Raw genomic sequence first — 26350 nt, 5'->3', positions numbered from 1 at the left:
GACTCAACCATAAGACTCCTAGAAGTCATCAAAAAATACAGTAATGTCTCAGGATATAAAATCAATGTCCACAAGTTAGTAGCCTTTGTATATGCCAATAACAGACAAGATGAGAGAGTAATTAAGGACACAACTCCTTTCACCATAGCTTCAAAGAAAATGAAATACCTAGGAATATACCTAACAAAAGAGATAAAGTACCTTTATAAAGAAAATTATGAAACCATAAGAAAGGAAATAGCAGAGGATATTAACAAATGGAAGAACATACCATGCTCATAAATGGGAAGAATCAACATTGTTAAAATGTCTGTACTTCCCAAAGCAATCTACCTATTCAATGCCATTCCTATTAAAATATCAACATCGTACTTTCAAGATTTGGAAGAAATGATTCTGCGTTTTGTATGGAACCGGAAAAAAACCCATATAGCTAAGGCAGTTCTTAGTAATAAAAATATAGCTGGGGGCATCACCATACCAGATTTTAGGCTGTACTACAAAGTCATAGTGGTCAATACAGCATGGTACTGGCACAAAAACAGACACATAGACATTTGGAATCGAACAGAAAACCAGGAAATGAAACTAACATCTTACAACCACCAAATCTTTGATAAACCAAACAAGAACATACCTTGGGGGAAACACTCCCTATTCAATAAATGGTGTTGGGAGAACTGGATATCCACATGTAAAAGACTGAAACTGGACCCACACCTTTCCCCACTCACAAAAATTGATTCAAGATGGATAAAGGACTTAAATTTAAGGCATGAAACAATAAAAATTTTCAAAGAAAGCATAGGAAAAACACTGGAAGATATTGGCCTGGGGAAAGACTTCATGAAGACTGCCATGGCAATTGCAACAACAACAAATATAAACAAATGGGACTTCATTAAACTGAAAAGCTTCTGTACAGCTAAGGAGACAACAACCAAAGCAAACAGATGACCTACACAATGGGAAAGGATATTTGCATATCTTGAATCAGAGAAAAGCTTGATAACTAGGATCTATAGAGAACTCAAATTAATCCACATGAAAAAAGCCAACAATCCCATATATCAATGGGCAAGAGGCATGAATAGAACCTTCTCTAAAGAAGACAGACGAATGGCTAATAAACATATGAAAAAATGTTCTATTAGAGAAATGCAAATCAAAACCACCCTGACATACCATCTGACCCCAGCGAGAATGGCCCACATCACAAAATCTCAAAACTGCAGATGCTGGCGTGGATGTGGAGAGAAGGGAACACTTTTACACTGCTGGTGGGACTGCAAACTAGTACAACCTTTCTGGAAGAAAGTATGGAAAAAACTCAAAGCACTCAAGCTAGACCTCCCATTTGATCCTGCAATCCCATTACTGGGCGTCTACCCGGAAGGGAAAAAATCCTTTTATCATAAGGACACTTGTACTAGACTGTTTATTGCAGCTCAATTTACAATCGCCAAAATGTGGAAACAGCCTAAATGCCCACCAACCCAGGAATGGATTAACAAGCTGTGGTATATGTACACCATGGAATACTATTCAGCTATTAAAAAAATGGAGACTTTACATCCTTCATATTAACCTGGATGGAAGTGGAAGACATTATTCTTAGTAAAGCATCACAAGAATGTAGAAGCGTGAATCCTGTGTACTCAATTTTGATATGAGGACAATTAACGTCATGGTGGGGGTAGGGGAAGGGGAGAGCAGAGAGAGAAAGAAGGAGGGAGGGGTGAGGAAGGTGAGGAAAAGAAGAACAGAGAGAGGGAAGGAGGGAGCGGGGGTGGAGCCATGGTGTGTTCCACACCTTCTGGGGGCAAGAGAAGAATGCAAGAGGGACTTTACCTAAAAAATGCAATCAGTGTAAACTGGTTTTTTGTACCCTTAATGAATCCCCAACAATAAAAAAAAGAAAAAGAGAAATGATGACTGAAAATTTACCAAAATTGGTAAAAGACTAGATTCTATCATTTAAAAGGCTGAGTGAAACACACAGAGGATAAACTCCAAGTGATCCTTGCCAGACACATCACGGTCAAGGTTCTGGAAACTAAAGACAGCAAATAGTTGTGAGAGTAGCAAGAGAGAAGCAGAGTCTTACCTATAGGTGAACACAATTCAAATGACAGAGAGTTTCTCATCAGAAACCATACAGCCAGAAGGAAGTGGGAAGAATTTTCAATTACTGAAAGAAAAGAACTGTCAATCCTGAATCCTATCAGGCAAAACAATGCTTCAGAATTCAAGGGGAAATCAAGGCATTTTCAGATAGATGAAAACTGTGTAAATTTATAAAAAGACCTCACTTAAAAGAATGGCTAAAAAAGGAACAAAAAAGAGACAAAATAATAAAAGTAATCTTGGAACTTGTGAAGAAAAAAAGAATACAATAAATAAAATTGTGCATAAAAATCTTACTTCTATTCTTGAGTTTTCTAGTTTGTGCTTGAATATTGAAGCAAAAGTTATAATACTGTCTGGTTTGGTTGTTAACATACATAGAAAATGTATTTTTAAATTAATATATAAAATTTTATAATGTGTTATGGAATATGAAATATATTTTAACATAATATGCATTACAAGTGTACATATTTATAATACATATAGTGTGTATAAATACAAATACACTAACATGTAATATAAAATATTACAAAATATAATATTCTATATATTGTAAAATGTAAAATCTCACAAGACAGATAAAGAGATTTAAAATAAGTTACAGTTTATATACTTGAACTGGTTGATAAGCTGTGGACTCAACTGGGATATGAATATTTACATATATGAACTGTAGTTCTTAGACTAATCACTATGAAAAGCAAATGTTGAGCTACACTTAAAAACACTCCAGAAAAAATTGATTTCTAAAAAAGTTCCAAAAATGCACTGGATAGCAAGAAATGTAAACATAAAAATAAAACTAGAGGGTGGCACTTGTGGCTCAAGGAATAGGGCGCCGGCCCATATATCAGAAGTGGAGGGTTCAAACCCCCAGCCCCAGCCAAAAACTGCAAAAAAAAAATAAATAAATAAAAATAAAAAATAAAACTAGAGAGAGAAAAGACAAAAATATATGTAAACTAAGTCTTCACATCTATAATTACATTAAAAGTGAATCATCTAAATACACCAATCAATACACAGTGATTGGCAAAATAGATTAAAAAGAATGTTCTAAATGTATGGTAAAGGATAAGCTCACTTAAATATAATGCTATAGTTATGTGTAAAGTAAATGGATAATAAATGTTGTATTAGGCATACTCTTATGAAGAAAAATTATCTATTACTGTATTAGTATTAGGTTAAACTTTGAAACAAAGGAAATTATTCAACACAAAGAGAGAAATTAAAGGACAAAAGTACAAATCTTCAAAGAAAATATAGCAAATATAAATACGTATGTACCAACAAGCTGCAAAATATGTAAAGTGAAAACTGACAGAATTTAAGGGAGGAATAGATACATTCAAAACTACATTAGAAACTTTAACATCCCTGCTTAACAAAATGACAGAACAGTTAATCAAAAAGTCACCAGTAAAACATAAGAATTTAAAAAAAACCACCAACCAAGAAGATCAAATGGATATTTTTAGAACTTTTGGCCAACATGGGTAGAATGTACATTATTTGCAAGTTTTCATGTAATGCCTATTACAATAGACCACATCACTGGCATTAAAGAAAACAAAACATTTAAAAGCATTAAAATCTTAAAGAGCGTATTTTCTAACCACTATAGAATCAACATGAGGAAAAAAGTAGAGAGTGGCACCTGTGGCTCAGTGAGTAGGGCGCCGAACCCATATACTGAGGGTGGTGGGTTTGAACCCAGCCCTGGACAAACTGCAACAAAAAATAGCTGGGTGTTGTGGCAGGTGCCTGTAGTCCCAGCTACTTGGGAGGCTGAGGCAAGAGAATCACCTAAGTCCAAGAGCTGGAGTTGCTGTGAGCTGTGACGCCGCAGCACTTTACCGAGGGTGACAAAGTGAGACTCTTTCTCTAAAAAAAAAAAAATAATAATAATAAGGAAAGAAAATAGAAACATTTTCTCACATTTGAAAATGAAGGCATACATTTTCAAATAATTCATGACATGGAGAAAAGTCTAAAAGTAACTTTTTAATGGTCATTTGTTTCTTTTTTTTCTTTCTTTTTTTTTTTTTTTTGTGTTTGTGTTTTTTTGGCCGGGGCTAGGTTTGAACCTGCCACCTCCGGCATATGGGTCCGGCGCCCTACTCCTTGAGCCACTGGAGCCACCCTAAAAGTAACTTTTTAAAAGAATATATTGAAATGAATGAAAAAATATCAAAGAAAACCAGAAAGAAAATGTTCTATCTTTTGACTATTTCATTGTCAATATTTTGTTTGCATTCTTATAGTAGAGTGTTTTTGAGATGTGACCACTAGGCAACAATTAATAAGGTTACATAAGACCTTTTTGTGTTATTTCTTACTAGCTCATGCAAATCTACATTTATTGAAAATATACGGTGAAGTCTAAAAATATTCACTATCTAAAGGGTATTATACAGCAATAATGTTTTTAAAAATTCATTATGCTAATCTCTGCCTTTTGATTGGAATGTTTGATACATTTACTTTTAATGTAATTATAGATATGGTCAACGATGTCTAGCATTTTACAGGTTTTAATGTATATGCTAGGTCTTTTGTTTCTTTTTTTTTTCACTTTTGGGCATGTAAATTGATTAACATTCACATTCTTTCTCTCTATTTATATATAATGTACATTTCTTTTACTAGGTATTATTTAGTTATATCTTTAGTCATTCCAAAGAATATATTTCTCATTTTAAAAGAATCTAGTTCAAAACCATGACTTCGTTCCAAGATTATTAAGCAATTTGCTCCAATATATTTCCCTTCTCTTTCTATCCCTCTTTGTGCTCTTATTGTAATACATATTACATCTTTATGTATTATAAGCTCAACAATACCATTTCAAATTATTATTTTATGCATTTGTCTTCTATATTGGTTAAAACAAAAGAAGTTAATATAATGCATTTATAATGTAATTTACATTTAATTATATAGTTAATTATTACAGTGTTAATTATTTCCAAGTGTAGATTCAAATTATTATCTTTCATCCTTTCATTTTATTATGAGGGGATTTTTTATATAGTGACAAATTCTTTTATTTTTCTTAGTCTCATTTTTATACATAATTATGAGTTAATTTTTCTTCATTTTTGAAAGAGAGTTTAGCTGGATAAAGAACTCTTACTTAATAATCTTTTCGTTTCAGTGCTTAGATGCATCATTCTACTTTAAAGCTTCCATGGTTAACTATGAAAAATCAGCTGTTACTGATGGCTCCATGCACGTTGTGATTTTCCTTTTGCTGTTTTCAAGATTCTCTATTTGGGGCTTTTAGCATTTTAACTGTGATGTTTGTATCTCTTTATTTTTTTTATCTTACATATAATTCACTGAGGTTTTCAAATATGTATGTTAATCTCAAGTTTGAAAATTTTCTAGCTCTTATTTCTTCAAATATTCTTTCTGTCTCTTCCTTCTCCTGCTCTGGCATTCCCACTATGTTTATGATAGCACAACATATATTCTTATATACATTTCTAAGAGTCTATTAGTCCTCCTCCTCCTCCCCCTTCTTCTTCTTTTTTGTTTTTTGGTTTTTGTTTTTGTTATTCCCCAGACTGGATAATCTCAGTTTCCCTACTGTCACTGAGATACTGTGAATGCTTCAAGTTCTCTCATTCTCTCTTTACAAACTTAATTTCCTCTAAGGATTTAAAAAGTTTCAGTTATCTCATTTTTAAAATACAGAAGTTCATTTGATCATGTTTATATTTTTATCTCTTCACTGACATTCTGTGTTTGGTAAAAAATGATAATTCTTTGGCATGGCTTATTTTATCCTTGGAACATACTTGTAGTAGACAATTCAAAGTCTTTTTCTAGTAAGTCCACCAGATGATTTTCCTCAGGGAAAGTTTCCATTGATAGCCTACTTTCTTATAGAAGTGCCACAATTTCCTTTTTTTTAATTTTTAAAATGTCCCATAATTTTTTTTTAAAGTGACAAAGAGTATATTATGGAAGTCGGAATCTCTTCTCTCCGTCTAGTCTGCTGTTGTGGAAGCTGATTCTTGCTGTTCTTGCTTTTTTTCTCTTCTAGTGACTTTCCTGCAGTGATTTTCTACATTCTACTTCCTGGCAGCGTGGCCGCCAGAGTCTCTGCTCGGTTAGCTGAGTAGTCACCTAAGGATTTGACAAAGATTTCCATAACTGATGAGAGGTAAAGCCTTCCAGCTTTTCCCTGGGGGTGTGTGTGTGTGTAGTGTGAGAGTGTGTGTGTGGTGTGCGTATGGTGTGTGTGTGTCAGTGAGTGTGTGTAAGTGTGTGTGAGTGTGTGAGTGAATGTGTTTGAGTATGTGAGTGTGAGTGAGGGTGTGCATGTCAGTGGTGTGGGTGTGTGTCAGTGTGTAAGTGTGTGTGTGAGTGTGTGGATTCAGTGTGTAAGCGTGTGAGTGTGTGTGAGTGAGGGTGTGCGTGTCAGTGGTGTGGGTCAGTGTGTAAGTGTGTGTGTAAGTGTGTGTGTGAATTCAGTGTGTAAACGTGTGAGTGAGAGTGTGTGTGAGTGTGTGCGTGTCAGTGAGTGTGGGTGTGTGAGTGTGTGAGTGAGTGTCAGTGTGTAAGTGTGTGTGTGTGTGTGTGTGTGTGTGAGAGAGAGAGCGCGCGCGTGTCCGGCACTCTTCCCAAGCTCTGACAGTTTCCATTTCTTCCCTGGCTCCTTCCTCCTTGCCCAGAGCTTCCAGATCCGCGGGGATGAGAGATCCCAGCGTCCTTGCTGACCATGCCCACGGCCCCCATGTTCTTGTTTTCTTCTAGGTTCTCAGGACCATCCTGGAGCCTTTCACGGCCCCGTATGGACATGTTATTCCGCGGATCTTGTAAAGACTTTCGTTAGTTCTTTGTCTTTACAGCTGGAATGTCCAGCCCGGACGGCTGCGATCCTACAGGCAGCGCTGGCCTTCTCCGGTCAGGTCAATATTTCTGGCGAGGGCTCTCCCGATGGTCACGGCCGAGTGCCGCCAACAGTGACAAGGCCTGAACCTTAGTCCATTTGTGCTGCTGTGATAAGATACCTAAGGCTGGGTAATTTATAAAGGAAAAGAAGTTTGCAGTCCTCGGGGCTGGAAGGTTCATTACTGAGCAGCCGCAGCTGCTGAGGGCCGCAGGTGACTTGACTTACAGGGAACGTGGGAGAGGGGCCGGCGCGCAGAGGGACCAGGTGCCGAGAGCGCAACAGGAGGGAGCCCTGGAAGGCCGGGCCGTTGACAACCCACTCTCGGGGAGGCTAATCTGTTCCCACGACGCCCCTCACCCCTCCGGAGCGTATTATCTGCTCACCCTCCCTCCAAACACCTCCCACTAGGCTGCCCGCACCTCCCACCCTTCAAGCCACATTGGGGTTGAATTTCAGCCCACACTGCAGACCATGGCATTCCAACCTCACTGCCTCTCAAATTTACGTCCTTCCTCCAATGCAAGATACAGTCATTTCATCCCAGTAGTTCCAATAGTCTTGTTCCAGCATCACCTTGAAAGCCCAGAGACAAAAAAATTCTCATTTAAGATTTATGTTTATCTGGCTATGAACCTATAAAATAAAAAACAAGTTGTATACTTCTGAGATACACTAGTGGGACAGATATTTAGTAAATATCCCTATTCTAAAAAGGCAAAAAGAAAGGAGCGGCAGACTCCAAGCAAGTCTGAAATCCGACAGGGCAGACATTAAATTTTAGAGAAGAATAATCCTCTTTCACTCCATGTCTTGGACACGGGGCACACTGGTGAGAGGGGTGGGCTTGCAAGGTTAAGGCAGCCCAGCCCCATGGCTTTGCTGGCGTGTCCCATGCAGCTGCCTTCAGGGGCTGGAGTCTGTTCAGGGCGTTGTTCTGCCCAGGTCTGCGCTGCCTGGTGCTGGTGGCTCTACAATTCTGGGGTCCTGAAGACAGCCCTGACTCGGCAGTTCCACCAGACATTGCCCTGGTGAAGACTCTGTGGAGCTTCAGCTGCTCACACCTGCTGGCATTGACCCATGAAATGTGCCCTGACCTTCTTGTGCTCTGTGACAGGTCTCTGCTCCTGTGTCTTTCCTTACATCCTTTACAATCTGGCTGGAGCAAGTCATGTCACCATTGCTTCCCCGTTCCTGTGCCCACAGCATCCACACCAGGTTGGTGTCAAAGCTGACTGCCATGTGCCTTCCCAAGAAGCAGCCTACACCCTACCTGGGTCACCTAAGTCAGAGCTCCAGCTGGAGCAGCAGAAATGTGGGGAGCAGCATCCTGAGGGCACAGAGCTACGCACCCCAAGCCTGTACCCTGACACCATCTCAGGGGCCTCTGGGCCTGATATGTGCCGAGCATCAGAGGTCTATGAAACACCACCAGGGTCTTTCCCCCATTGTTTTCACTCTCAGCCCCTGGTTCTCGGTACTAGCTGTCACTGGGCCACGCCAGCACCACTCTTGTCACTACCCACACATCTTATAACTTTTCACATGAGCAGTCTGCAAATACTTAAAAATTTTACACTCTATTACAAATTTCACATTTAGGTCATTTCTTTGTTCTCAAATCTTACACATGCAGTTTGAACCACACAGCTGTCTGAACGCTTTGCTACTCAAAAAATTTCTTCTTCCAAGTATTTCTCACTCTTAAGTTTGACATTTTACAAAATACCAACATTGACACATGCAGCCAAGTTCTTTGTAAGGTGTAGTAAGAGTTGCCTTTATTCCTAATGAAGATATTCCTCCATTAAGATATTCATCATTTCGACTGAGACCTCATAAGTGTGGTCTTTAATTTCCACACATCTGTCAGCATTTTGGTTACCACCACTTAACTCATTTTAAGAAGTTCCAAATTTTCCCTCATCTTTTGTCTTTTTTTGAGCCCTTACCAAAATTCCCTTTAATGTTCCATTCATTCCAATATAGGATTTTCCTAGCCTATTAATATTTTCAGTCACTACACATTACCTAGTACCAAAGCTGCATGCACATCTTTAGGTATCTGCAGAGCAGCACCCAGTTTTTTTGTCTTAGCCCATTTTGTGTTGCTGTGATGGTGATTTATAAAGAACAGATACTTATTTGCCTCATGATTATGGTGTCTGGAAGGCTTGAGATTGGACACTGCATCTGCTGAGGGCCTCAGGATACTTCCACTCCTGGAGGGAAGTGCCAGAGAAAGCCAAAGAGAATAGACATTTAACAATATGCTCCCCCTCATGAGCGCTACTGTAGTCCTCTGAGAATAAGAATTCACTCACCATTGAAAGAGCTCATTACTCTATTCATGAGGTCCACCCCATGACCCAGTCACTCCCACTATACCCACCCCCAGCACTGCCACATTGGGGGTAAATTTCAGTAAGGGTTTCAGAAGGCACAAATCATATTGAAGCACAGCAGCCTGTGAATGGACTTTTCTAGAGAATTTCAGATGGGTCATATAATTAAGATCTTCTGGGGATTAGGTTTTTGAGGAGCACCCTTTAGTGGGTTCTGAGCAGATAGGTTTCATAGCTCCCACATGTTCTAGGCCACTTATTCAAGGCAACAGTGGAGGTCTGGAGAGGGTCATGGAGACATGAGTTAAAACACTACCGAGCTCTCTGTTCTTTCCAAACACCCATGTTTATTTTTATTTTTTTTATTGTTAAATCATAGCTGTGTACATTAGTACAATCAAGGGGTACAATGTGCGGGTTTCATATACAATCTGAAATATTCTCATCAAACTGTTCAATATAGCCCTCATGGCATTTTCTTAGTTATTGTATGTAGACATTTGTATTCTGCATTTAGTCAGTTTTGCCTGTACCCATTCTAAGATGCACCGTAGGTGTGGCCCCACCCATTACCCTCCCTCCACCCTATTTATTTTGTTTTAATAAATGCTGTACAGCTATTGCAAACCTTTGATTTATTTCAGGAATTTCGTAAAAAGATGATGCAGAGTGTTTTCTCATTGCTTTTCAAGAGGAGTGTAATTTTAAATTTCCTTATTGTACCATTCTGGAAGTCCAACACTGGCTTTTGATTTCTTAGAATGCCTAAAGCAGGGGTCCTCAAACTTTTTAAACAGGGGGCCAGTTCACTGTCCCTCAGACCATTGGAGGGCTGGACTATAGTTTAAAAAAAAAAACTATGAACAAATTCCTATGCACACTTGCACATATCTTATTTTGAAGTAAAAAAACAAAATGGGAACAAATACAATCACATCGCCACATGTGGCCTGCGGGCCATAGTTTGAGGATCCCTGGTAAGGTATAAGAATTTGTAAAATTTTGTGATCGATAAATACCAATCAATTTTCCTTCCTATATTTATGTGATCAGACAAGATTCCAACCTATTGCTATTATCCCTTCCTCTAGTGGGCTCCCAAGGATGACAGCCTGTATCTCCTTCTGTTTTGGATTTTGGGTTTATTACTTATCTCTGTCTCCTGGCTCCTATTACTGGGCTGGGTAAATAAAAATAGAAATTTATTACATTGTCAATCTGTACTCAATTGTTTGGTACTTTTAACACCTTGATGTAATGGAATAATGTTTCATAATATCTTATTTTTTTTAAGCTAATGTAAATAAAATAAGAGATTGATATCTTAACATCCTGTTTACACCATTCTTTACAAATTAAATCAGTGAATGGAAATATGTCATCCAAGGTCCTAGTACTTGTGGTCACAACCTTGAATGAGGCATGAGTACAGCAGTTAAAAACTTGTCTGGGGCATAGAAAGGCCAAAATTTAATCAGTTAGTGGAATGTCTTAGGCAAACGACCCTAAGGGAAAGTAAGCGAAGGATCCTTCCATGGTAATTGTTTAACTAACCAGATAGTTTTTCACATTGAAATTAAGTTTGTTATTTTTTTTTAATATTTTTATGGTTACTCTATTTTTTGCTACTTTTTCTTTTTTATAAGAAAATAGTACGGAACTTAGTTGCTATGCTATTTATTTTGTTCCTTTCTCTGCATGGAGAGTGCTTTCAAGTAAGTTTTCAATTTTTAATATTTTGATTTTTTCCAATGTTTTTATTTGTTGGAATTAGATAAAAGTTGTTACATTTCTTCTATCTGTACATGACAAAAAGAAAAAAGAGCGTCAGACCACTAGTATGTTTCCTTTGACAGCACTTATTTTGGAAACAAAATATATATACATTATATTTTGCCTAAAATGTGTCAAAGTAAGTTTTATAGTCTACTAAGAAAAAAAGCTGCTCTAGACTCAGGAGAAATGGACAGATAAAATTCAGATTCCTTATGGAAAAAAATGGAAGATTTGAAAACTAAATTATGTATAAAAAAAAAAAAACCTCAATAAGTCATAAAACTAATTTGGAATTCTCAGTGATTCCTAGAAGTTTAAAAGCTCTTTTAAAATAGAGGCACTGTCCTGTTGAGATATCACTTTTACCACATACTTCTGCTTTTTAGTTCAATCATTGCTCATAAAATCAGTAGATACAGAAGTTACGTGCACAGACACACACACTTATGCACGCACACACACACAAACACCAACAAGTCGGAACTTTTTGTCCTCCTTCATTTCTGTCTATTTCGGTTCATTTTATACCATGAAGCATCGCCAGGCACTGATTTTTTGCAAGGCCTGTGTTATACTATTAAACAGCTGCCCCTCCTTCCCTCTTTCTCCTCTTCCCCTTTGTGAATCACCCAGCGCTTTGCATGGCTTGCGATGAAAGAAAAAGAGATCTTAGTTTTAGAAACCTTTGGTTCCAGATGCAGGAAAGAGTTAAAAACTGAGAAAAGCCAGATAGACTGAGAGCTGATCCTTTATTTATGATGCAGAAGAATACCCTTGATCCCAAATACCTCCCAGCTTCGTGAATATTAAAGTGCCTGATTTCTAAGACTCAAGCACCAAACACCAATTCATTTAAATTACCACCCATCCTTGTCTAAAATGCAAACCTCAACACATCATGAATTCTTTAGTGGGGATCTTGGACAAATTGAGCATGCAAATCCATCCATTGTGTTCTGTACTCAGTCTTTATGTTCAAATCACAGACCTTTTCCCCCTAGAGCAACCCTTTAACGTGGTCACTTTCACCCACAATATATAATGAGAAAATGATGATTTTTAGAGATTAGCTGGAAAGTGAGGTTACTGGGATTCACCCTCTATTTCTGATTTGAGTCTCACTTGGAAATTTCTCTTATGGCAAAATACAGTCCTTGAAACTGTGGTAATCAAGAGCAGGGAGAGCTGTGGGGGGAAGGAGCCTTCAATGAGCAACTCTATTTAAAAATTTTTCCAAATTCTTCACAGTTGCACTAAATAGAAAAGGTTTTTTCTTTTTTTCTTTTCTTATTACAGTGTACAAAAGACTCTATCCTGACTTCCACATCTTAAACTCAGTGATTTGGATTAATACACTGTGTATTATCAGCTTAGGAAATATTTTAACAGTATTTTGATGGAGCAAATTGTGATGAATTTCAATGAATAACATTGCACCAATATTTTTAGAGTACAGCCTGTCTTGAAATAAGGAGATTCTCTGGCCATTTTCTATCAAATTACAATTTAAGAAAAAAAAATACACATACATAAAAATAAATATAAAACATTTATAGAACTAATAAATATTTATTAGAACTAATAAAAAATATTTTTAACAAGAAGATTTAGTCATGCACAGCTATGGGATATATTAGTAATCCTAGGTATATTAGTGTTTATTTGAACATCTTATATAAACCACATTTTAAAATTCTCAATAGCAATAAAATGAGCTTTTTGTAAATTGTGAAAAAAGCTACATGGCTTCCATTGGAAACCATGCCCTTGTTCTACTAGGCAAGTTCTAAGAAGTTAAATGAAGCCTTGGAAAACAGATGGGAAATTTATAAATCATATACAGTACATATATGTTTTTTACCACATTGGAAGAGACTAAAAATAAAATATAGAAAGATAAGTCTTCAAATACTTAGCAACTAAACATCCCATTTCTGAAAATCCATCTCTTGGAGACTCCAGTTTCCTGTTCAGCATGTAAGAACCTGGACATCGCTATTCCATCCTAACAAATGAAATATCAAACAAACTAAAATGTTGACAGCTTTCCTTAGCTCTGTCAGAGATGTGAGGCCGCAGAGTGAACCATTGCCTCCAAACTTGTGGAAACATGCAGTCAAGTGCAGAGAATCATGGGCTGCTGGGGCAGAAACCCCCAACCCAAACCCCTGCAGGACCCTGTGTTGAGGAGGGAAAGCAGATTGAACTCTAACTGGTGAACTGCTGGAGGCTCTGAGTGGATGAGTCTAAGAGATAAGAACTCCAAGGACAGCCATTATCGGTCTGTGTGAGTTTTATTTCCAGGAACTGAAACTGGTTCTTACCAAGAGTATTGGAGAAAATCCATTTGGGCCTCTGATGCAGGGAGGGGAAACTCATTTTGAAATAGCTAAAGCACAAAGTCCTTAAGAAGGTCTGCCCCAGGAGAAACTAGATAGCCAGAGCTTAAACTGCAGGGTTGTATCAGAGCCCGAGTGACCCAGGGGAAGTGAGCTGCCCAGCTCCAGCCTCCTCCAGCCATCCTGTCCCTCTAAAGGGGGCTGGCTGAGAAGCACCTGTGAAGTCTCAGCCAGAGGCTTAGGCTTGCTAAGAGGCAGAGACTTCCTCGCAGCACTATAATCATGCCCTGCCCTGCCCTTTCCACCACATGACTGAAGGCCTGTTTATAGCAGTTCCTCTTACCCAGTACATCATGTCCACCTACCAAAAATTACAAGGGTACATGTGAATCCTAGTAAATGTGGAATGTAAAGGTCTTAGCAAAATAACTAAGAAAATACTACAAAAGCTGTGTTAACTAATGTGATGAAAATGTGTCAAACGATCTATGAACCAAGTGTGTGGTGCCCCACGATCAAACTAATGTACCCAGCTATGGTTTAATTAAAAAAAAAATAATAATAATAAAATTACAAATCATAATAAAAGGTAAAAAACACAGATTGAAAAAATAGAACAAGCTTCAGAACTAGATGAAGGTACGGCAGGGGTGTGAATTGATCAAATCAGAAGTTTAAAGCAGCTGTGAATAAAATGTCTTGGGCTTTGAGGGGTAGAGTAGACAGTGTACAAGAAAAGACGGGCAATGGAGCAGAGACAGAAGGCCTGGAAAAGGAAGCAAAAGAAATGCTATGTATCGTGCAGACAATCATTTGCTTAAAATAACAACCAAGTATTAGTTTACAAATGCAGATGTATTCATATACACCTATATGTGTAAATCAAAGACTGACAGCAGTGATGCAAGGGCCGGAGAGAGGAATTAGGATGATTGATTATTATAAGGCACGCACACTATTTAGGACGCAGCACAGTTGTTTTTTTTTTTTTTTTCTTTTGCAGTTTTTGGCCGGGGGCTGGGTTTGAACCCGCCACCTCCGGCATATGGGGCCGGTGCCCTACTCCTTTGAGCCACAAGTGCCACCCAAGCACAGATTTATTTAAAAGCGGACTTGGATGAGTAGTGTTCATTGCAAAATCTAGAACAACCACTAAAAAAAAAGTATAGTTTATGCTAATGCAAATGGAATTTTATACAATGTTTAATTAAAACTACAAAAAGTAGGAAACAATGGAAATATAAGAATAAAAGCAAAGGCAACAAATTGAAAAGAATAACTAACAAAGATGGTAGAAAGCACCCAGTTCTATCAGAAACTGTTTTGAATATCAGGGCCTTAAAAGCACTAATTAAAAGACAGATTTTCAGAGTGAATCAAGAAAGAAGTCCGCCATATATGTTGTATGCAAGCACCTGTGGCTCAGTGAGTAGGGCGCCGGCCCCATATGCTGAGGGTGGCGGGTTCAAACCCAGCCCCAGCCAAACTGCAACAACAACAACAAAAAAAATAGCCAGGCGTTGTGGCGGGCGCCCATGGTCCCAGCTGCTCGGGAGGCTGAGGCAGGAGAATCGCGTAAACCCAAGATTTAGAGGTTGCTGTGAGCCGTGGGACGCCACGGCACTCTACCGAGGGTGGTACAGTGAGACTCTGTCTCTACAAAAAAAAAAAGTAAATAAAAAAAAAAAAGAATTCCATTTGAAGTATACACACACATACAGATTAAAAATAAACGGTTGGAAAAATATTTATCATGGCAATACTAATGAAAACAAAGTAGTTTTATTAAATCCAGACAGAGTAGATTTAGCCAAGGAAAGTGATCAGGGACAAAACGAGGGGCTTTACATAATGATAAGTTGTCAATTTTTCAAGAAAATATAACAATCCTTAATATGTATGTGCCTAATAAAGAGCATCAAAATATGTGAGGCAACACTGATAAACTGCAAGAAGAAATAGATGAATCTGCTATTATAGTTGACACGAAAGATTATTCAACATTTGAAAATCAAAGCCTGTTATACTACATCAACAGGCTATAGGAGAAAAATCACACAGTCATATCAGCAGATGTAGATAAAAGCATCTACTACTCATTCATTATAAAAAATATTTCTCAACATATTAGAGTGTGAGGGCATGCTCAACCTGATAAAGACCACCCACTCCAAACCCTTGGCTCATGTCACGCTAGTGGTGAGAAATTCAGAACGTTTTAACTAAGATAATAAACAAGCCAAGATGTTCCCATTCACAAGTTAGTTTAATTGATATAAACCTAACTAAAAATAGATACAGAAAACTAGAGACTTTGATAAAATAAGTCAAAAAAAGAACTAAATGAACAGAAAAATATTTCATGCTCATGGGCATGAAGACTCAATAATGTGAAGATGTCAGTTCTTCCCAACTTGAAATACAGATTTAATAAACTATCAATCAAAACCCCAGCAAGTTATTTTGTGAATATTGACAAACTTATTCTAAATTTTGTATAAACAGGCAAAAGCCTTGACGCAGTGTTAAAACATAGAAACAAAATTGTAGGATTGGCATTATCCAACTCCAAGACAACCTCTGACACTACAGTTAACAGTGTGATGTGGGAAAAGAACAGACAAAAAGAATGACGGAGCATTACCAGGAGCCCTGAGACAGACCCACACAGACACAGTCCACTGCTCTGGGGCTGGGAGCAAAAGCCTCACCAGGGAGAATGTATACTCTTTTCAACAAATGTTTTTTGAACAATAGACATTCATATGTAAAACAGGAACCTAATCAAAGCTCACACCCTTCATAAAAATTAATTAAAAAGTGTTCACAACGCAGAACGTAAAATGCATATAAAACTCCTAGAAAATAACATACAACCGCGTCCAAGTGACCTTGAGTTTGGTCATGAGCATCTATATTCAACACTAAAGGCACCTACCCATGAAAAAGCAACCGATGAAGTGGATGTCACGGGAATTAAAGTTTCCTGCTGTGTGAAAGATGTCAAAAGAAGAAAAAGGCAACAAGAGAATGAAAAGATAAGACACAGCCTGGAAAGAAATATTTGGGGGAGATATGCTAGATAAAAGTGTTAATAAAAATTTACAAAGACCTGCTAAAACTCAGTGACATCCAAATAAACACTCCAATCAAAAACAGTTCAAAGGCTTTAACAGACACCTTACCAAAGAATATGTTCAGATGACAAATATGCATATGAAGAGATGCTCCACGTCATATGTGGCTGGGGAAGTGCAAATTAAAACAGTGAAATGCCGTTATGCACCTGCTAGATGGTCACAATCCAGAATACTGTCAACACCAAATGCTCACAGAAAGGTGGAGCGACAGAAATGCTCCTTTATTTCTGATGAAGAAGAAAAATCATGCAGTCACTTTGAAAGACAGTTTGGCAGCTTCTTAAAAACCTAACATACTCTTGCCACATGATCCAGGGATAACTCTTCCTGGTATTTACTCAAAGAAGTTGAAAACCAATGGCCACACAAAAGCATGAACACAACTGTTAGGGCAGCTTTAGTCATAGTTGCTAAAACATGGAGGCAAACGGGATGTCCTTCAGAAGGTGAAGTCATGGGGGAGCTTAATGGCACGCTGCCTACAACACGATTCTCCTAACTGACATTCTGGAAAACAATGGATACATGAAAAAATGGGTGGTTTTCTGAGGTTGGAGGGAGGTAAGGATGAAGAGGACTTACAGGGTCCTGAAACGACAGTGCCTGATACCATGGCAGATACTTACCATTGTACATGTCTGTGTATCCAAACTTATAGAATGTATATCACCAAGAGTGAACCTAGTCTAAAAATGTTCTGAGGAATTCATCATTGTAACCTATATGCCACTTTGGTGGGGCATGCTGATAACGGGTGAGGCCGTGTTTGGGAAGGGATAGGTGGTATATGGAAAATCTTTGTACCTTACACTCAACCTTGCTGTGAACCTAAGAGTGCCCTGAAATAATAGTCTACTTAAAAAAGAAAGAGGGAAAAAATTCATTTGTCAAAGAGAAAGGTTTAAAAGAAATACAAATCACATAGGATTAATGAAAATAGAAATAGGACAACATGTCCACTTTGGGGGGAATGTGGCAAATGCAGTGCTAGAGGAAAAATATGCTATGAAATGCTTATATTAGAAAAAAAGAAAGTTTAAAGTCAGTAATTAAAATTCTATTTCCTATTGTCAGCAAACATGAGTAGTTTGACCTCTTCTTTCCTAACTTAGATACCCTTTTTTATTTTTTCTCTGTCCCAATCACTCTGGCTAGGATGTACAGTATGCTGAATAAAAGTGATGACAATGGACATCCACACCCTTTTTCTTGCTCCAGTTCTTAAGGGGAAATGCTTTCAACTTTTTGCCATTCAGTATGATGTTAACTGGGTTTTATAATTTTGAGGCACATTTCTTCTGTGCCTAGTTTGTTCTTGTATTTAGAAAAACATAAAGACTCCACCAAAACACTCCTGGAATTGATAAATCAATTCAGCAAAGTCTAAGGTTACAAAATCAATGTACACAAATTTGTTGCATTTCTATATATTAATAGCAGTCAAGCCAAGAGTCAAAACAAGGGCTCAATACCGCTCACAATAGCTATAGAGAAAACAACATGCCTAGAAACACACTTAACCAAAGAGGTGAAAGATGTTTACAAGGAAAAGCACAAGACACTGATGAAAGAAATCAGGGAAAACACAATCAAATGGAGAAACATCCTTAGTCATAGATTGGCACAATCATTCTTAAAATGTCCATACTGCCCAAAGACATTTACAGATTCAATGAAATCCCTGTTAAAGTATCAGTGTCATATTTCACAGATCTGGAAAAAATAACCCTTAGCTTCATTCAGAACCAGAAAAGAGCCCAAATAGCCAAAGCAATCTTAAGCAAAAAGAATGAATCTAGAGGCGTCACATGACCTGACTTCAGGTGACCCTCCAAGTTTGCAGCATCACAAGAGTGTGGTGCTGGCATAAGGGCAGAGGTGTAACCAATGGAACAAAATAGAGGATCCAGTAATAAAACAACATAGCTACAACCAACTGATCTTGGAAAAAGCAACAACAGGCCCTGGGGAGAGGAAGCCCTTTTCAAAAAATGGTACTGGGAAAACTGGACGGCTATGTGCAGAGGAGCAGAAGAAGACCCTGTGTCTCACTATATAAAAAAACAATTCAAGGTGGATAAAAGATGTTTATGGCCTGAAACCATAACAATTCTGGAAGAAAACAGGATTTCTTTTTTCTAGACATTGGTCTAAGCAAGTATTTATGACTAAGACCCCCCAAAGCAAATACAGCAACAACAAAAATAAATAAATGGAATTTAATTAAATTCAAAATGTTCTGTGCAGCAAAGGACATAGTCAACAGAGTGAATAGACAACCTACAGAATGGGAGGAAATATTTCCAAACTATACATCTGACAAAAGACTAATATCAAGAATATGCAAAGACCAGCTCGGCGCCTGTAGCTCAAGTGGTTAAGACACCAGCCACATACACCAGAGCTGGTGGGTCTGAATCCAGCCTGGGCCCACCAAATAACAATGACAACTACAATCAAAAAATAGCCAGGCATTGTGATGAGCGCCTGTAGTCCCAGCTACTTGGGAGGCTGAGGCAAGAGAATCGCTTAAACCCCAAGAGTTGGAGGTTGCTCTGAGCTATGACATCATGGCACTCTACCAGGGTGACAGCTTGAGACTCTGTCTTCAAAATGAAAAAAGAATATTCAAAGACCTAAAAAAAATTACTAAGAAATAAACAAACACATCAAAAAGTGGGCAAAATATATGAACGTTTTTCAAAAGAAGATAGACATGGCCAAAAAACATGAAAAAAAAATGCACAACTCATTCGTCATTGGGGATATGCAAATTAAAACTACCAGGAGATACCAACTTACCCCTATCAGAATGGTCACTAATAAAAAGTGAAAAAAAATAGATGCTGGTGTAAATGCAGAGAGGAAGGAACACTCGTACACTGTTGGTGGGACTGCCTCTATGGAAAACAGTGTGAAGATTTCTTTGTTTTGTTTTGTTTTTGTTTGTTTTTGGCTGGAGCTACGTTTGAACCCACCACCTCTAGCATATGGGACAGGCGCCCTACTCCTTGAGCCACAGGCACCACCCAAGTGTGAAGATTTCTTAAAGAAGTGGACCTTCCATGCTATCCATCAATCCCACTGCTGGGTGTCTACCCCAAGGAAATGGTGGTATTTTATCAAAAGACACCTGCACTCAAATGCTTATTGCAGCACAATTCACATTTGGAAAGATAAGAAAATAATGTAAATGCCCATCAACTCCCAAGTGAATAAAGAAAATATGGTATATGTATCCCATGGAGCAGTGCTCAGCCATTTATATTGTGTACGTATCCCATGGAGCACCGCTCGGCCATTGATACGGTGTACGTATCCCGTGGAGCAGTGCTCAGCCATTGATACGGTGTACGTATCCCGTGGAGCACCACTCGGCCATTTATACGGTATACGTATCCCGTGGAGCAGTGCTCAGCCATTTATATGGTATACGTATCCCGTGGAGCACCGCTCAGCCATTTATATGGTATACGTATCCCGTGGAGCACCACTCAGCCATTTATATGGTATACGTATCCCGTGGAGCACCACTCAGCCATTTATATGGTATACGTATCCCGTGGAGCACCACTCAGCCATTTATATGGTATACGTATCCCGTGGAGCACCACTCAGCCATTTATATGGTATACGTATCCCGTGGAGCACCACTCAGCCATTTATATGGTATACGTATCCCATGGAGCAGTGCTCAGCCATTGAAACAAATGACATCATGTTGTTTGCAGCAACTTGGATGAGAATGGAGACCATTTTCCTAAGCAAAATGTCCGAGGAATAAAAACTCAAATGCCATATGTCCTCACCAACAATTGGAGGCTAAACAATGGGTACAAAGGGATATAAACAGCCTTAGAAACCAGGAAGGGGGGCAGTAAAAGTTAAAAACTTACCTACTGGGAACAGTGAACACTATTCTGGTGATGAGTGCAGTAAATGCCATGACTTAAGTATTACAAAAGTTACTTATGTAATAAACACATTTGAACACCCTTAGTATTTTGAAATTTTAAAAAAGAAAATAAAATGCTGCTTCAAAAGGTTAAAAAATAAAAACCAAAGTAAGCAAAATATAAGCAAATAATAAAAGAGCCTGATTTATTAAATTGATGCTAGGGCACAATACGGAAGTTCAATGAGAAATCAATGCTGGTTCTTTGAAATGCCTCTGTCACGATTAACAGAAAAATAAAGAGGCACACACACATAAAAGTAAACAATATAATTAGAATTATAATTCTATTTTATAGAATTTTATAATTAATTTTAATTTCTAATTTTATAATTAATTTTATAATGGATAAAAAAAGGGAAAAGGCACTTCACTAAAGAGACTACGTTGCTAGACAATATGCACAGAACGGTTTTTCATCTCACTACACATTAGGGAAATGCAAACTAAGACTATGATGAGAAGAACTGAAATTTAACCCAGTAATGATAATATCCAATACTGGCGGGGAAACTGGATCTCTCAGACTTTGCCGACAGGGATTTAAAATGTTATAGCCACTCTGGAATATAATTTGGCATTTTGTTTCAGACTAAACAAACATTTTCCATTCTATAGAGCCATTTTCACTTCTGGGCATATATCCCAAAGAAACAAAAACTTGTTTCCTAATAAAAACCTCTTTCCTTTCTCCACACTACTTTCCTTTCTCTGCTCCACTGATGGAAGGTAAGCTTACTGCTCACAGGCCTCAGTTATAAATGTTATAAACTCATTAGCGAATGTTCCATTTTTACTTTTAGTTTTTTCTGAGACAGAGTCTTACTCTGTCAACCAGGCCACAGCACCATGGCTTCAGCCTACCTCACAGCAACCTCAAACTCCTGGGATCAAAGTGATCCTCCTGCCTCAGCCTCTTGAGTAGCTGAGACAGATGCCCACCACGAAGCCCAGCTAATTTTTCTATTTTTAGTACAGATGAGGTCTCACTCTTGCTCAGCAGGTCTGGAACTTCGGAGCTCAAGGAATCTTCCTTCCTTGGCTTCCAGAGTGCTAGGATTACAGGCATGAGCCACCACACCTGGACTTATTTTTACTTTTTATTCAACGTCTATAATGTCAGCAGAGGTGATAATTGGGTGATGCACCAATTATGACTAAAAATTGTACAGAGCCTCCATTCTGATTGGCCAGCCTCATTCATGGCTAGACAGCCTCAGTATTTAAGTTGGTATTTCCTGTGCTATACGTGGAGGTAATATTTTTGCTGATTTTACAGATGGGGATGCTAAGTTATAATGAATTTCAGTAACGCTCCAAATATCATAGTCTTTGATTATGTTTAAGACTTCTCTTTCCACCATTCCCACAATTGCTCCTGAAAAGTTTGAGAATTATACTCAACTAAATATTTCATCTAAAACTAGTTTTTAAGGAAATAAATTAAGAAATAATCTTATCAATCACAACAAAAATAATATTTAACATTTGCAAAACATGATACATGCTGTACTAAACTGAAGTCTAAGTACTGTATTTAGTAGTCACTTGATTGTATTTGTCTCTTTTCTTCATGTGCAAAGAGATTCTTAGATCATTCAAAAGTGTTATAAGAAAAACAGAACGAATCAAATATTCTAGTGCTATTGGTAACAGGTGGATGAGGTTCCCCATCAGCCAGAAGAATGCGGAACTGACAGCATTAACATCACTAACAAACATTAGGGTACATGATGGCCTTTGAAAGATTAAGACATTTGAGAAGAGCTAAAAGTAATAATTTTGACAGTATTAATACTGCATTTTTGATAGTAACACTAAGAATCAGTGTTAAGTGGTTGCAACAAAGCTATAGATTTGCCCGTGGTGGTGGTGGGGGAGGAAGGCACAGACAGGTCTATGTTTAGAGAAGAGGCAGCATGAAGATGCGGATATGAAAATTTGGGGGCCAGTTAAAAACAGGGAATAGACGTTATCAAGGCACTTTCTAATCTGATAGAAGACATATACATGGGTCATTATGAAAAGTTTTGAGATATACAAAAATCAAGATCATAAAACCTGTGTGGGCAGAAACAAACCCAGCAACGCTGAGAAGCCCCAAAGGGCGAGACCTGCAGGGTGACCAGGAAGAGCCCTGTCCACTGTGCTGCTTGTCGGGGAAATAATGGACCATGAGACTGGCTATCTCAAAACTTATGTAGTGACCTATAGTCAAGGCTGTGGGAAACACCAATGCCTTAGTGACAGACAGAAAGGAGCCAGGCGAAGGGTGTGGTGGTCACAGCTCCCACTTTAAAGGACCTGCAGTCCTGGCAGTGAGAGGAAGACAAGTTGACAGACAAATCTAAGACAAGAATGGAGCATCCTCGAGAGATTCAGACAAAAGGCTTAGGAGGAAAATCAATAGAAAAGCATGAGGTGGTGTTTAGGGCAAGAAGCAGCCAGTGCGTGCAAAGGAGCGAGTGTAATCTGCACACAGAGCGGCATCACAAGGGACAGGGGACATCACACAGGGCAGTCCCAGGGCGACTCTCAATGTCAGGGACAGCCTTCGTCCCCTGAGTTTAATAGGTACAGATGTATGATAGAATTACGGTATTTTAGTCCATGGCTGAAACATTGCAGTGGATTTTCATGTCCATATAAGTATTTTTTTTTTTTTAATTTTGGTATTTGCTGTCTATCCTTTCCTCCACACTGGGATAATGTGTTTATAATGTATCACAACTCAAACACTGCTATTATGAACTTCACCTCAGATAGTGAAAAGAACTTAGACTTTGAATGTTAAAAAATATGTATTTATAAAAATAAAAGTAGTGGGCGACGCCTGTGGCTTAAAGGAATAGGGCGGCAGCCCCATATGCCGGGGGTGGTGGGTTTAAACCCAGCTCCAGCCACAAACTGCAGAAAAAAAGAATCAATCAATCAATAAATAAATAAAAGTAGTGAATCTTTGTGACACATTCAAAACTGTATAGTTAATACACTCCAGGATACTAAAAATTTGTATGGGGCAAAGCAAAAATTGTTCATTTAACTTATCTTCTTTTTATTTATTTATTTATTTATTTGCAGTTTTTGGCTGGGGCTGGGTTTGAACCTGCCACCTCCGGCATATGGGGCCAGCGCCCTTTGAGCCACAGGCACCTCCCTAACTTATCTTCTTTAACATAGCATTGCATGGGGAAAATGAATTGATTTAACAAATAGTTTTCTGTAGGGATTTATATTCACATTTAAATAGAAAATAAAACATAAGGTCTTACTTGTTCAGTATTCTAAATTATTATTTAGAATGTGAAATCACCCAGTGACTGTCTTAGCTCCCAGAATGTTATTTTAGTGTGACACAAACACAGTTCATAAGGAATTACAACTAAGCGATGTAATTAGTTGTGTGTAATTTATTTGAACAATGCCTTTCAGTGAAAATTTGCCAATACAATCTCAAAGTGAATCCGTTCTTTTGACCACAGAGATCTTCCAAGCTAAGTGAGGAGTGTGGACTTTCACCTTGGTTCTCTGAAATCCCCCCCAGGTTTCCCAGTGGCATGGATGCATTGAGAGATGTGTTACGGGACGAATTTCTTGGGTTTACCTTTGCTTCAATCTGTTTAGTATCTGGATTCTGAAACAAAAATTTGATTTTGCTCTTGCCATCATCTGACGAGCCTTTAAGCTGAGAAAATTTATATCTCCAAAGTACAGCCTAAAGGGAAAGAAAGAGACAAAACATGTAAGTCAATAGAATGAATAGCGCCAGTCAAACCAGAAATAGTCCTTTTTTAAATGGTCAAAGTTAATCATGGAAAGTTTGTGCTATGTCCCAGTATTTAAAATTAAATTAAATATGTATTTATTAAATATTCTAGTTTATTATTCAATACAAATATCCCTTAATTTTCCTAGGTAACATTTGCTTTTAGTATCTTTCCTTAGGAGCACATGAAATACAAATTCTTCTTTCTTTTTCAGTAGGAGTGACAGATGACTTTTGACTGATCATTCTGGAACTCTCCTCTTGAAGCTCAAACTAAAGGCTGTTAGCTTTACTCAAATGACAGATCAGCTCGAATAAACAATTATGACAACACCTTACAGGGCGTGCTCTGGTGACATTAGACTAGAATAAGCATTTCACAGAGCCCTCGGCCTCGGCCTGTAGGATGGGAAGTACAGGGAGGGCCACCTGTTTCCAAAATATATTTTATCAATGTTGCCTTTTCAAATAGTATTACGGAGATACTTCAGCTTTCGTTGGCAGTCTGTGGAAATTGTCTATTACGATTTTTGAAAGTGTTTTATTTCTGGCCCATAGAAACTGTGACTTGATTTCTTCTCTCTTCTGTGTCACAGATCCTGTCACTTGAGTAAATGCTGCACATTGTTCTCGCACTGATACCAAAGTCCCAAATGCCCAGGGTGAAAGGTGACTGTGTATGTGTGATTATGTTATCACACACCATGCACTTTTCTTAACACTCTTTATCTCATTAAATATACGATGCCAAGACATACATTTAATAAATTATGATTTTGAATATTTAAAAAAAAATGATTTCAGGTGTTTTTAAATAATCAAGAAAACAGCTGATATAGTTGAATGTTTATTTAGTGCAATCCTATTTAAGCTACTGACTGATAAGATAGGGAAGAAATGGTATAAGATGCTATACATCTCATGTATTTTCTCATAATAAATTTTTATAGAAAAAAGTGTATCTTAGAAAGATTGTGGGTTCAGTTCTGTAACACTACAATAAAGTGTAGATCACAATAAATTAAGCCACACAATTTTGGGGGTGTCACAGCACATATAAAAGTTATGTTTATACTAAATATATTCTTTATTAAATGTTCAATAGCATTATGTCTAAAGAAAGTACACAGCTTAATTTAAAACACTTATTAATTTAAAAATGCTAATGATCATCGGAGCCTTGGTGAATCATATTTTTTGCTGGGGGAGAGTCTTTCCATGAGTTGGTGCCACTGATGGAGCAGGTTGGAGGCTGCTGGAGTCTGGGGTGGCTGTGGCAATCCTTAAAACAAGACAGTTAAGTTTGCCACATTGACTGACTTGTCTGTTCACCAATAATTTCTTTGTACCAGAAAGAAATTTGGCCACCTCCTCAGGTTCCAGATGATACTGTTTGATAACATTTTACTCAAAGTACAATTTCTTCCAAAATTGAATTCAATCCTCTCAAATCTTGCTCAATCTTGCTGCTACTTTATTAAGGTTATGTAATATTCTAAATCCTTTTTTTTTATCATTTCAGCAATGTTTACAATACATGTTATCTTCACCAGTAGTAGATTCCATCTCAAGAAATTACTTTCTTTGCTCATCCATAAGAAAAGCTGTTTATTCATTAAAGTTTAATCAAGAGATTTCTGCAATTCAGACACCTCCTCAGGTTCCACTCACTCTCTCTCTCTCTTTTTTCTTTTTTTGAGACAGAGTCTCACTTTGTCACCATCGTAGAGTGCACTGGTATCATAGCTCACAGCAACCTCAGACACTTGAACTCAAGTGATCCTCTTGCCTCAGCCTCCCAAGTACCTTGGATTAAAGACACCCGCCACAACACCCTGCTATTTTTAGAGACGGGGTCTTGCTCTGGCTCAGTCTGGTCTCCAATTCTTGAGCTTAAGCAATCTACCCACCTCGGCCTCCCAGAGTGCTAGGATTACAGGCATGAACCACTGCGCCCAGCTAGGTTCCACTCTTAATTCTAGCTGTCTTGCTATTA

General features: G+C 38.1%; 1 protein-coding gene across 3 annotated transcripts in view; it reads right to left on the bottom strand.

Moving 5' to 3' along the window:
* Positions 1–26350, bottom strand: part of SNTG1 (syntrophin gamma 1) — a 703177-nt gene that overhangs the window by 14692 nt on the left and 662135 nt on the right. For all 3 annotated transcript variants that reach the window (XM_053558928.1, XM_053558930.1, XM_053558929.1), the window contains one exon: positions 24193–24303. In XM_053558928.1, the coding sequence (XP_053414903.1) occupies positions 24193–24303 (111 nt within the window). The remainder of the gene's footprint in view (positions 1–24192; positions 24304–26350) is intronic.

The sequence above is a fragment of the Nycticebus coucang genome, chromosome 13 (genome assembly GCF_027406575.1).
Source record: "Nycticebus coucang isolate mNycCou1 chromosome 13, mNycCou1.pri, whole genome shotgun sequence".
In the NCBI taxonomy this organism is placed as follows: domain Eukaryota; kingdom Metazoa; phylum Chordata; class Mammalia; order Primates; family Lorisidae; genus Nycticebus; species Nycticebus coucang.
This window is presented reverse-complemented; position numbering and strand designations above follow the sequence as displayed.